This window comes from Aythya fuligula, chromosome 1 (assembly GCF_009819795.1).
Source record: "Aythya fuligula isolate bAytFul2 chromosome 1, bAytFul2.pri, whole genome shotgun sequence".
Taxonomy (NCBI): domain Eukaryota; kingdom Metazoa; phylum Chordata; class Aves; order Anseriformes; family Anatidae; genus Aythya; species Aythya fuligula.
The window spans coordinates 124,738,091-124,751,804 of NC_045559.1; the positions used below are offsets into that span (position 1 = coordinate 124,738,091).

At 37.2% G+C, this 13,714-nt stretch overlaps 1 protein-coding gene across 1 annotated transcript in view; it reads right to left on the minus strand.

The window, feature by feature from the left end:
• The window catches only part of PHEX (phosphate regulating endopeptidase homolog X-linked), a 99,547-nt gene that overhangs the window by 9,714 nt on the left and 76,119 nt on the right, over positions 1-13,714 (minus strand). The window contains exon 16 of the mRNA XM_032204727.1: positions 3,062-3,116. Coding sequence (XP_032060618.1) covers positions 3,062-3,116 — 55 coding nt within the window. The remainder of the gene's footprint in view (positions 1-3,061; positions 3,117-13,714) is intronic.

The following is a 13,714-nucleotide window of genomic DNA, read 5'->3' on the forward strand; positions in this document are numbered from 1 at the left end:
TTAAATCCTTACTTGTTTAAAAACAGTCTTCAATATAAAATTTCAAAAAGCATTGCTGTGGCTCACTCATTTAACCAAATCATTTATTAGCATCATCTGAGCTCCAGAATGTCTCCTGCAGCTGATTGTATTATGTATATTTTAACCAAGAACAGAAAAAAGTTATAGATTGTATTATTCTCTTATAGTCATGAAAAAAGCATAGATCAAAGGCTGCAGTGGGCTTCTGTAATGCAAGGTCCAATCATTCTTCACTGGCATGCAACAAACAGACTTGCAAATGACTCTATAATGCAAAGCATTTAATAGATCTTCTTTCAGTTTTCAAAGTAAAGGTCAGACAATTTTCTTGCACCTGCACAGGGATAGGGCATGAACTGCAGTCACATAAATGCACCGGAGAACCAGAATAGACAGAAATATTTTGTATTCTTGGTTGACAATAAATGACATTTTCCTTGTTATACCCGAATAAACACGCATCTGGGAGAAATAGGGATGAAAGGTTCAGTATGAAATGTAATGGATATAGTGGTATAGTGTGTGTGTGTGGGGGAAGTTATCTGCTAAATTCATCTTTCATTTTTTAAGTTGTTCCTTGTGATTTTAATTATTTCCGTTATTGAGATGCCATATTTCAAAGTAGCTGAGAGTATTTTCAACTGATTGTATTGAAACAGGAGAAAGGCTGAGTGTTTTGAAGTAACATGTTATTACTGGACCTAATGATCCATAGCACACTAATTGCTCATCTCAGTCATGCCCAAAAATTATGATATGATTTAATTCCCCCTTCTCCCATGGCAATTCTTCACTTTGGATTTCTTTTTTTTTTTTTTTCCTGAAAAGTAATTTACATGTGATAAAATCTTCCCTATTGCTTTTTATTTTCCTTCTTTTTTTCTTTTTTTCCCCACTACTATTGCAAACCTTCATTAGAAGATGTTGGTTAAAATTATACATTTCTGCAATGAAAATATCACCCTTTTGTGTGACAAATTTCAAATCTTGTGTAACACATATTGATAATTATCCATACTTAATGTACTATATTAGACTTGTTTTCCACATCTGAAGAAAAGTGGTTACACAAGATCTTTTAAAGAATAGCATGCAACCTATAAAGAGTTCAAGAAGAACCAATGAGACCTATTACTAAATGCATCTTATTAATGATAGGTAGCAGAGAAAACAGGCTGGTTCCCAGGCATACCCAGGTCTTTCCCCAGCTCCAAAATATGGGGGAAAGTTTGGGATTAAATTTGTCCTTTCCTTCTATGAACCCCATTCAGTATTTTGTCCTGCTCAACAACAGCTTTGCCAGAAATGCTCCCAGGTCTGCTCATGCTCTTCACTTTTGGGACACAGCTAGACACAGGTGGAGAGGATTAGATCAAGCCCAACAAGTACCATATTGGAGAGAAATGTTCTGGGACTGGGGAGGCTCTGAGGACAGCAAGGAAGCTACTGACTCAGCCTGATGTCTCTATTTCAATAAATCTGGCACTGAAGACTCATAACTATGAATAATGGCATTTGGATGGTATTTTATTTCATGTACTGAGATGTAAAGTGACAACTTAACTTCCCTTTATGCAAATAGATGCAGCTGTTTTATAGTGGTTATGCTGGAACTGGACACTAGATATGCACTAAATGTTAAATATTTGCTAAATCAGTTTTTCATCAAGTGCTGATGATTTTTTGATGATTTTTCTGTTCCAGTGCCATGTACTGTTTCTTTTAAGCAAACAGAAAACAGATCCAGAATATTTCAAGGACAAAAGCAATCTGTTGTCTGATATAAAACAGCTACATTTGTTTACTAAATTTCATTTTGATACGTACTCAAGCAAAACCAATTTAAGCTAAGGTAACCTTTAAAGAAGAGAAATGAGCAAAGTACAAATCTTTGAAAGAACCATAATTTTATCACTATGGGAGAAGGTCAGGGCACGGAGAAACCTCTTCAGCAAGTAAAGCTGGAAAATGATCTGTAATAACCACAGCAGAAAATAAGTTCTCCTTAACCAGAAAGGACTTTTCTCTATCCCCAGTTACCACTCAGAAAGTCACGTGGCTAGGGAGAATTCTTTTTGAATGCAAATTCATTCGTTCCTAAATTGAATGCATCTCTCTACACATACTGCCAAATTTTTTGTTTACAGGGACACATCCAGACTGGAAGATGGCAAACCAAAAACGTTTTAAAAGTTTGATTTTATTTTTTCACAAATATTTATTAAGGACATGTTTCACTTGTAATTGACTTTCTCTAAGTACAAAATAACTTTCAGAAACTGGTGTCAGAGACTTTTTCTGGTCTGAATCTGTCTTAAAATAGAAAGATATTGGACTGCATAGAAGCAGTCATCTTTCAAAATTAAATATCTGTGACCCGTAATTACTCTTCCTTGTCTATAGTAGCACGTAAGCCTTCTCAGACAATCACTCTTGCACATAGAGGTATTCTCATGCACCTCAACAAACAGACCCACTGTTAATCTTAGATTTTAGCAGAAAATGAGAAGAAAAAAAAAAAAAAAAGATAATAGATGGCTTCTCAGTCTTTTCTGTTGAAGGAGTGTTGGTCAGCTGATTTACAATTGCTTTTAATACCTGCCATATGCACACTGCTGCATCTGCATACTATAGCATTGAACCACTTCTACTAAAGTGCACTTAATTAGCAATTCATGTGAAAAATCAGTCATCAGTTTAAGACAACAGCAACACACATACTGCTCCCCAGGGTAAGAAAAGTTATCACACAAAGCAGCAGTTTTCAGATTTTTTTTTTATTATTATTATTATTTTTATTTTTTTTTACTATTGCAAAATCAGGACACAGCAAGGAAAAACAAGGCAACCCAAAGGTTGAGCTTTCCCTATACAGTGACAAGACAGTATTACTATGAAATACTTATTGGCTATCTTTAGCAGTATAGCCTGTTTTCTCTATGCCCTCTTCTTTGCCTGTATGTATTTTTCATGTAACTAACACCGTTACTTTCTATTCCTTGCTTTCACGTGTAAGAGGTTCCCCTGATGCAGTACCTACCTAGGATACTCTGTTCCCCAAAAGAAAGGCTTTTGCAGTTCTCCTGCTGGGAATCCTGTAATAGCAAAAGAATGACAATTGGCATCAATACATCAATATAGCTGAATTGCAAAGTAAGTCAAAAGGCCCAACAGTCACCTTTTTTGTTTAGTTTTAGAAGATTTTGCTAGGCAAGCTTTACCTCAGGTGGTACTTTCAGAATACGATGGAGAGGATCTTTGAGAAGTGGAGATCTCTCTCTTTCAGGAGCCCAATGAAAACAAGATGCTGCATTGCAAGAACATCTCCATGGCTATATGTGCATATATGTGTGTTTGTGCATTTGTTCCCATGAATAAACAGCTAGCATTTCTCATGATAAAGAAGAAAACTATTTGATTGCTTTCAGATGTGTTGACAGATCAACAGAGAATTTACAGTCAAAGACCAACAAGAATTATGAAATTGTTGGTTTAGTGAAGCTTCAGTACAGCAAAAGACATATGAAAGTGATATAACGTAAACCCAATTATAGTCTGTGAAATCAAAGGTAAAGGAACATACTTAGGCACTTCAGTAGAGGAGAGCTGTAGACAGTCCAGGCTGTAGAGCCAGTCTAGCTACAGGAATTACCTGGCTGCTTCTGGTAACAAGTAGCCAAAACACACTATCATTGTAGACACTGCAGTGAGTGGTGATCTACTACGTTACACAAAGGAGCCAAAATAGTTCCTTCATCAAAGTCACAGGTCTATTTCTAAATCATGGATGAAATTTCACTGCTATGATTCTGAAGACGATGGAGCAAACCATGTTAACAGTTTAACAACCCAAATAGTTGTCAAATAAAACAGACACTTATACCCAAAGTTTTCAAATGCTGGTGAAAACTGTAGTTCATCTGGGTCCAAATGCAGAATTTGATGCCTCACATGAAGAATTCTTATTTACAAAGCATGGGCTTACATCCACTTTGAATGTTACCCCAGAGGAAATGGTCCACTGATGATTCACTTGCTTTCCCAGGAATCTCTGCTTCACCTTACAAGGATCACTGCAAGAAATCACCCGGCTACTCAGATCAAAACAAACAAACAAAAAATGTATTCACTCGATTTTGATCACCTTCAGTTTTTCACTGACATAGATTTTCCAGTAATGTTTCAGGCAAAATTTCTGCTTTCCTTCCAAAGACATTAAATACAATATCCTGAGGGTAATTCACACCAAATGATATAGCAAGTGTTATGTTCTCCTGACTGCTTTTTTTTCACCATTCTACCCTGGCTGCCTTGACTACCTATTTGCAATTAGCTTAACAAAAAGTATGGTTTTCAAACTTATTTTCTGAGTACTTTTTTCTCTTACTTATGCAGATGCTGTTTTGTCCTTTCAAGCATGTTATCAACTGCTTTCCTGTTGCTACAAAACACAATTGTACCAATGTCAAGGACAAAGCTTTCCTGATCTAATTCTCTTTACCTCCCAGCACACACAGAAAAGTGTTGAGTGTTTATGGTGTGTGTTTTTAAACATCTCACAGTAATGGTTCACTGGCACATCCTGTTGAAAATTGTTTGCTAGTACACTAAGTTCTTCCTAAAAAAAGTCTTATAAGTTTAGAGAGGAACAAATCCATCCATTAGCGCCTGGTCCAAAATATACAGAGGCTAACAGAATTATCCCAGGACTGGGCTGTGGCACATTTATGTAAGTAAACGGCACTCCCCCATTCCACATTACAGCATGCAATGTTCCAGCAGGTTGGTTCATGTGACACCTGAACCTTCAGTGTCCTGCTCACATGCATTTTGTGACTGCTATATGTTGTCATCAACTTTGTGTGCTAAGCACCATAAGGTACTAAGAGTTGGAAATCTACCCTGAACTACATTGCATGCTTCCTTCCAAGTTCAAAAGTTCAGGCACACAGCCGTGTACCTGCTAGCACATCAAGAGGCTATCAAGATCTTGTAAGGAGCAGAAATTGCTTTGCTTATGCGTACACTTCAATAGTGAATTTGCACTTGTCTGTGCTCCGATAGAGGTATACATGCATTTTTTTGAGTAAACTAGGTGCAAAGTTTCACTCAGGTTCACCCACCTAAATAATATAATCTAAAGGTACCTTCATGTGACAGTGCTGAAATAGTCACATGTGAGTTAAGCCATGAGATAAAGTTACCACTCATGTTATGTGAAAGAATGGGAAGAAGCTCCAACCATTCAACAGGTTGAAAATTATCTTACTCTAAGTCAGGATCCATTTTAGATAAGACATGCCAAATAATGGAGTTTGTTTAAGGAGTGGTTTCTGCTTGTGCTGTGTGAAACACCTTTGTAGTTCAAATGCACCAAAGCAAGCTAAGGAAGTATTTTCAGGCCAAAGTGAGTCACTGAATATAAGACCTGTTTAAGGAAAACTCAGGGAACCCAATAGGGTGTTTTTGTTCAATAAAATTACTATCTAGTTTTAAAAGTGATTCCTGAGCAGCTAATAAAGTGGGGGTGTCCTTTCCTTCAGAGATTCATGGTACTAAGTGATAGAGGGTGCTTGTCCAGTATTGCAACAGTACAGGGATACAAGGAACAGTTTTGAAGCTGGCAACACAGGGCATCCCTCTAGAAACAATGTCTCCCTAAGGCAAGTGTCAAAAAGATTGTCCTTGGAGGAGACAAGGAAAACAATATCCTAGACCTAGAATCTCCTTGAAGTTATGACATGTGATAGATCACCTGACAGTTTCTTATTCTGTGCTGTTTTGAATCCCCTGAGTTAGGCAATTCCCTTCTGAAGCCTGTTTCTTGCTTGCTTGCTTGGCATATTGCACCTAAAAGAATTAATGACAAAACTCAGCGAGCTCATAGTAGGATGCAGAAGCAATAAATACTAATAAGATTATTTATATGCCACTGGAGTTCAAGTGAGAAAAGCACTGATCTGGAGAAGTAAGTCAGGCAGACTTCAGTTTCACATCTTAAAGAATGGATATAGGCAATGAGTAAGTACTTATAGCTAGCACTTCAACACAAATTTAGCCTTTAGTGCATCTTTACATGCTTGCTCTCTCTACATGGTCCAAGAAGAGGAATATAGGCTTAAAACCCCTCTGTCAGTTATGTGTACAGTTTACTACTAGTGCTGACTTGGAACACAGAAAGATAACTGTGCTCTCTTATTACAGACCCCCAGAAAAATCTCTCTGCCATAGGTATGATCTGGACTTGCTGAATCTGCCTTGCCTACTTTCTTACATCCGACCTACTTTTGTAGCAACATTGCAAGACTGCAACATCATTCTGAGATGGGCACATGCCATAAGAGCACTGGAGATTTGTGGACATCTGAGCTCAAACTATCAGAAAACAGCACTAATACTGTACATCCAAGCATTTTAGAGAAGGCAAGATGGATGAGCTGGATTGTCCTCCAGATGGACTTTGTGCCATTGATCACAACCATTTAAAGCCCAGCAGCCATGATCATAGATAGCCCTTTGAGTCCAGCAGTTCCACCAGTTTTCAGTCCACGTGAATGTCTACTTATCTAGTCCTTACTTCATCAATTTGTGTTTGAGAATATTGTAGGAGAGTGTGGAAAGTCTTGCTCAAATCAAGATAAATGACATGCACAGTTCTCCCCTCATCCCCAAGTAGATGATAGAAGGTTATTGGGTTGGTCAAGAAATGGTTTCCTGGATCTCTACTTTGAACCCTGTCATATACACAGGGACAGAGGTGAGGCTGACCAGCCTGTAGCTCCCTGGATCCTTCTTGTCCTTCTTGAAGATAGGAGTGACATTTGTTTTCTTCCAGTCCTCAGCAACCTCCCCACAACCTTTCAAAAATAAATAGGAGTGGCCCTGAAATGCCATCAGCCATCTTCTTCAACTAATAGGTTTGTCTTACCAGATCATGGACTTGTGTCTGTCCAGTTCTGTTTATATATTCCCTGATCTGCTCTTTCTCCAATGAGGTAGGACTCTTTGCTCCTTTGTCTGTTTTACCGGTAAAGACTGAGGCAAGAAAGGCATTGAGTACCTCAGTCTTTATAGGATCATTTGTCACCAGGTTCCCTGAGCCATTCAGCAGTGTGTCCACATTTTCCCTAAACTTTCTGTTGATGCTGATATACTTGCAGAAACCTTTCTGACAGCCCTTCACATCCTGCACCAGATTCATCTCCAGGTAATTTTCCTAACCTCTATGCCCACACCCTTGGACAGTGACTTTTTGCTGAACTTTCCTCTTGTTTATTTTACTGCTCTGGAACACAGGAGTATTTCAAACAGTGAAGCACATCTGGCTTACTTTAAATATTTCACTCTGAATATATGCTGATCTTGAAGCTCTGACAGCACTCTCCACCTGCACAGAACTACTTTTAACTTAACTGAAGGCATCTAGTGTCATTTTATCTATTGCACCAATTTTTAGCCTCTCTCCCCAGCAAGATGCTATGAAGTTTGTTGGAGTATATTTCAAGCTTGAAACACTTTTTTTTTTCTTTTCATTTATTTTCCCTCTCTCTCTCTTTTTTTTTTTTTTTTTCCATTTTATTTTTAAAGTGGCTTTTACTGCAATTAATGAATCAATTTACCAGCCAATACCATATGTTATTATACACATTTTGCAGATGAACACCCTGAAACTCAGGGGAATAATACTACTTCTCCAGAGAGACACAAACAATGACATTTCATCTTATAGTTCACTGTAACTATGGAAAGTAATAATGGATGAAGTAAACCAAAAACAGGTGAGATGCCTTAACATATCATAAGGAAACTTGGAGTTCAAATCTCAGTATGAATTCCAATTCTATAGTTCATTTACATTGCATAGTATTTTTAACTAAGACAAGATCTAGTAAAGCCTCATTCAAAGTCAGTGCATTTACCGTTTCCAATAATTAGCTGGTTTGTTTAAAGCAACTTCTTACAGGCTAGTGAATCCAGCACATAAATAGCAGATGTGGGAGACATCTGTGCTAAGCTATGTGACTTACAGGGTTCTCTGCTGATTGTTGTACTGGCTGTCCTCAGATGTTTTTTTAAAAAACTGCAACCTGTTTTCAAGTGTCATTGAACCAATTCGTATTTAGAATTTTAAATGGATAAGATATAAACAGAAGACTAATTTCTGGTCAGTAAGCAAAGGATTTTGAGTTCATGTAAGTAATTAAACGTGAAAAATATGAGGATGCTGTTTAGTTATCTAAAAACAGCATGAAGGGTGGGATACAATTCTTTAAAATGGCTCTATAGATTTCAGATTTTTTGGATAACTGAATCTCTTCCCAGTGCCATTTGAGATGCCTTTGCATATCCTGCTTGGGACATGCAGTGTCAATCTCAATGGAATAAGGTCTCCTGTCTCCAGGGTCTCAGATCTGCAAGATATGATGACATACTGGATGCTGTAAAGCATCCCAAACAGCTTTGATCTACGTATATGAAGGCAATTAGGATCACTCTGTCATAACATTGACTTGAATCCTACATCTTATTACAAGTTCTATCCTGCAGACAATAAGGATGGAAAACATCTATTTTTTTATTATAATTGTGTGAGGCACAGTAACTGTTTCAGACTGTGCACACGTACAAAGCATAACTTTCTAAGTCGTAGTGAATACATTCATTAACAGATAAAGAGAAGTGATGTCTTTAAAGCAGAGGACTCAGAAACTTTTGGTTCAGTTCTTGGCTCAGTTTCCATTTCATCTTACAAAAGAGGGTCTTTGCTGCTCATGAAACAGAGAGAACCTCAGTGGGGCACTGTGAGGAGAAATGCACGAAGGTTTGTGACAAGCAAACGAGTAAGTGTGCTGAGGGACTAAGAAACATGTTTTTACAATAAATTTTAATCTTTATTTTCTAAAGGCAACAACTCTCTAGATTCCCCAGATGAAAAGAAAAGCACAGGGAAAAAAAAAATCCTATTTTAAACATTTCTACATAAGAATGTTAGGAAGAAGAACTAGAAAAATGTGTGTAAGGATCATGTATCATGTCACCTATAACTGTAAGTAAATAAAAGAGAATACTGGCCATTCATAAATAGGAAAAAATGAAAATGAGTGCTCACTTAAGAACACTTAAAGCTTACTTAATAACAGAGCTCAGAAAGTATTCAGTCCAAATTTGTTATGTTCATTAACCTCCTGGAAACTAATGGAGCACTTGAAACTACTTCATCAATAACCTTCCAATTAGTCCAGTTCTTAAGGGAAGAGAAAGTGCCGCTATGTGGAGTCCCCTGGTCCTTCCCCAGCCATGGCACCATGTGCTGTTTGCCAGTGCTTGCCTGGCTCCTGGCGAGATAAGAGTTCTCCTTTGCAACTCACAGCATCAGCCAGCTGCCAGCATCAATATCTGCATGCCACTTTCTATAAAGATGATACTTACTGCCTAATATGAGCTCTCATCTGTAGTTTTCTCTATGGGTGCTAATTCAAACATAATTTTAAAATTCTATTTTAGATTATATCTTCTTCCTGTAGCATGTAATGAAGCTGTTCTCAAAAGAGGCCTCTTGACTTTCTAGAGAACTGCAGTACAAGCAAAAATGATGTAGAAGAAGCATAGGTATAAACTTACAGAGATAACATCAACAGTAGTTAATTATCCAATACATCTATTCAAGCTCATACCTCATTGAATGTATTGCTTATATTTGCCTCAGTTCACTGTAAATCCACTTTTCATTACTGTTCACAACCCACAGATGTTACTCTTTTGACATATTCTAGAGGCAAATATATCGACACTTGGAGAGAAAATTAAACACACCAAATGTCTAATGAGCAGTTCCCTTCTACCCTACACACATTCAAGGGCCAATATTTTAGTGTTGTAATGAAATAAAACCCTTTCTTGAACAGAATTATGCTAGCATACTTTGTTCATCACTTGTACCTATTTTCATCATGTACCTGTTGGCTGCTCTAGAGCTCATTAAAATAAAGTCTCTTTTGGAAAGTGTTTCTATATTCCAGTGATCATAATTTTAAAATATGGTGTTCATGCTGCTTAGGTTATATGAAGTGTGCTTAGATACATCTGTAGCATCTAAAGACAATGATACGTACCTGTTGTCCTTGTTAAGTACATGCAATTGAACAGAAATTGACTAGCAAATACTAAGAAAAATACAATTAGAAATTAAAAGTGATTAACAACCATTATAAAGATAAATGGTTGTTAATCTAAAATGCTTTGAAACATGGAAAAAAATAAAAAAATAGGAAATAAATAATACTCAAGTATAGAGATCATCAGGAGCAAACTTTAATCATAAGATAAATTTTATATACCATAATTAATAAATTTGCTTTTTGCAGCATATCTTGCCTTGATACTTACTTCTCTTCTGGAAAAATTAACAGAATTGTTGTTCATTTGAGCTATTGATAATTTACTAATGAAAATTAAATGAAGTAATAGCAGCCATAAAGGATGTTTGCACTGAAGCACAGCAGAATTCATTACAATCTCTGCACATTGAGTTTTGCTTTATTCTCCCAAATCCAGCCATTTTTTAAATAATCTAGTTTCTACTGTTTATTAATTTTCACTTTTAGTGACGAAAGATCTTTTCTTTCAAGCTATTCCATAGTCAAGATGCCACTAAAAATATTAGCAAATTTCCCTTCTATGAAGATTTTATGAACTTGCATGGAGATTGCAGCAATTTCTTGTTTAACACTTAAGTGAGCAATACAGACTACATTGACAGGAGAATTTATAGACCTTTCACCGGGAGCATGCCAGAGACCTCCCTGTGCTATGGGTGCAGAAAGCAAAGGCATCTTCCTAAAGTTAAGAAGTGATCAAGGACCCCCATGTTCCCCTCCACTTCTGCAGGTACCTGATGACAACTCCTTTTCAAAGTCCACAGATCAAGGCACAGACAATGCCTTTTCTCTAAATTGTTTCATGAAACCTTCAGTGACTAATCAAGTTTGGAGTTGCTGTGGTTAAGTTGATAATATCACACAGTACATTTCTGTTTCTAAATTGAGCGCTCTTAATTTTTAGAATCAACTTTAGAACCAAGTCTTTTCCCGTTAATGTAGCAGCTGCTTTCCAGAAACAATTTACATTATGCATTTTAGAATTCAGTTTTCTCAAATAGTCCTTAGTAAATGCACTTACCAAGAGAAGAAATAGATGGGCCTTGAACACACTAAATTCCAGTTTGTGTACTGAAGAGCAACACTCAAGAAGATAAAGAGCTGAGCTAGTTCGTTCTCTTTTCTCTAGCAGTGACCAGTAGATATCACTGGAAAGAGCATTGGGCATCTATCTGTGAGGTAGTTCTTCCATTAGCACAACTTTCAACCTTCCAGCAATCAGTAGCTGAGGGACCTGTCCTCCTGAAACAGAGTTTATCCTCCTGGATCAAAAACTATCCCTTTGTTCAAGACAGAACACCCTCTTTTTCCGATCTTCTGCTAATAGAGTGCAGAAGATCCTTTGGTAACACACCCCTCCAACTATTTTGAAAACAATGAATTTGTTCTTACCTCCTTTTCTCATCTCTTTTCTCATCTCTGATTAGTCTTTGAATACTGAATGGACATTCTTTCCTGTCTCATGATAAATTCCAATTAATAGTATTGGGAAAGAACTTCATGAAAAGTGTTCCGTGGAAATGAACATAATATATCAAGTTCATTTACATGCTGAATTTGAAAAAAAAACTCTAATAGACTAGGGAAGCATGACTTTTTTTTTTTTCTTCCCCCAAAAAGAAAGAAAACAAGTCACTTTGACTCTTCCCCATTATTTCATACATTTACTCATTCTTATTTGTTATGATCAGTTTCCTTCATATAGGTGCTAGAATACTGCATATAATTATATCCCTCTGGATGATCTTTGAGAAAATAGGATTTGACATTTGCCACACGCATTCTTCCCATGCCATGGCTGGTGTAAGTGACAACATACCAAGGCTGGTTCTTTGGCAATTTCTAAGTTCCTTTGGAATACCTGAGTGAATATCATCTAGTGCTTATATTTGTCCCAGTACACTTTATGAATTTCTTCTAAAGCATCTTCTATTAACACTATAGTTAAGACACTTGATGGGAATTAATTTCCATAAGAAAAAGCTTGAGGATATGAACCTCCCAAACTCTTCCAACACAAAGAATTGTATTATTTTTATGTATTAAGGAATGTCTTTTTTCAGTGTATTTGAAAAAAAAAAAAAAGTTTTATTATTAGTTCTTATATTCTTAGAAAGTTGTTCCTCCAATCTTTGTGGGGTTCTTATATCACAACTTTACATTTAACTTGCAAGAGCTCAAGCTCATTTTTATTCTCAAATTACATTATTTGTAGAATTTTGACATTCTGTTTTATAGAACTTTTTTTTTCTGTCGTTTAACTACACCTTTAAAAAGGACACAGGTTTTGTAGCATATCCCCAGCCCCTGCAGAACTTGCTGTGATTACAACTGAAAACATAGCTATACAGCAGTAAGGCAATAATTCCTGTGTGTGAGATTTGCCCAGAGATATAGCCCACAGCAGGAATATGCTTGGGATTGCAAAATTTGGTCTAACGCGGTACAGTTCTTTCCCAGCATCATTACTAAGAACTCAGTAACAATGTGAAAAATATTTATCAGCAGCTTCAGACCTGAGCACATTCCATGCACATCTCACAGAGGCCACATTCCCTGCAAAGCACATTGATGGAAGTCAGCAGTGGAAGATCATTTTGTACTGTGCCTTTCTTCAAGCCTCTCCTCATTTTGCACATCATTTTGAGGGCAAGGTTACATTTGTAACTCTCTCCCTCTCAGGTAGAACAGAGGTTTTTTTTCAGAAAGAACCACCTAAACCCTTTTATAGGAACAGCCTTAACAGGACAGCAAGCAGCACTATCCAAATTTCAAGGTCAAATGCCAGCAATACAAGACGGTCAGCAGTTGTGATACAAAACACAATCACCCCTACACCCATGACGGATAGGTTACATTTGACAGCCCTCTGCTTCGTGACACTTAGACACAGTGAGTGCACAATTCAGCTGCAGTAGCTCCAGCCTCTTCATTGAAGATTTCTCTAATGTGCCCTGGCAGAGAGGCTAGGAAAGCTGAATGCTGCTGAAACTTGAAAAGACCCAATATTAAAGAAGATGTAACAGCAACAGCTCTCATTTTGCACTGACTGAACTTCCTCTCTGTCCACACAATACATCTGAAAGAGCAGTGGAGGCACGTGCTCAGTTTAGTGAGAAAACCAAATGTCCTTTTTCAGATGTACTTTAGAGCTCTGATCAACTTGATGAAACCTGCCTCAAGCATACACTCCAACGATCAACAAAAATGCGGCTGCTTAATGATGGCAGACTTCTAATTAAAGTGGAGCAGTCTAGGTCTAGAACTAATTTTAATCAAAAGACCAGCCTAATTATCATACTTGCTTTACAAATTAGCTCACTTAGATACAAAAGAATTTAAATTTGGAGGCTAGAAATTATTTACAGAAATAGGCAAGGACAGATACCAGTAGACCCGGATCGCCTGTCCTCTGCAGTACCCTCTTCAGTAAGAAACATTCATTCATGGCCTTTCAAAAATTGTTTTTCTATTTGATCAAGAAGGATTCAGGAGAAAGCAGGGGAGTCACTCAGTGATTTTTGACAAGCCTGTCC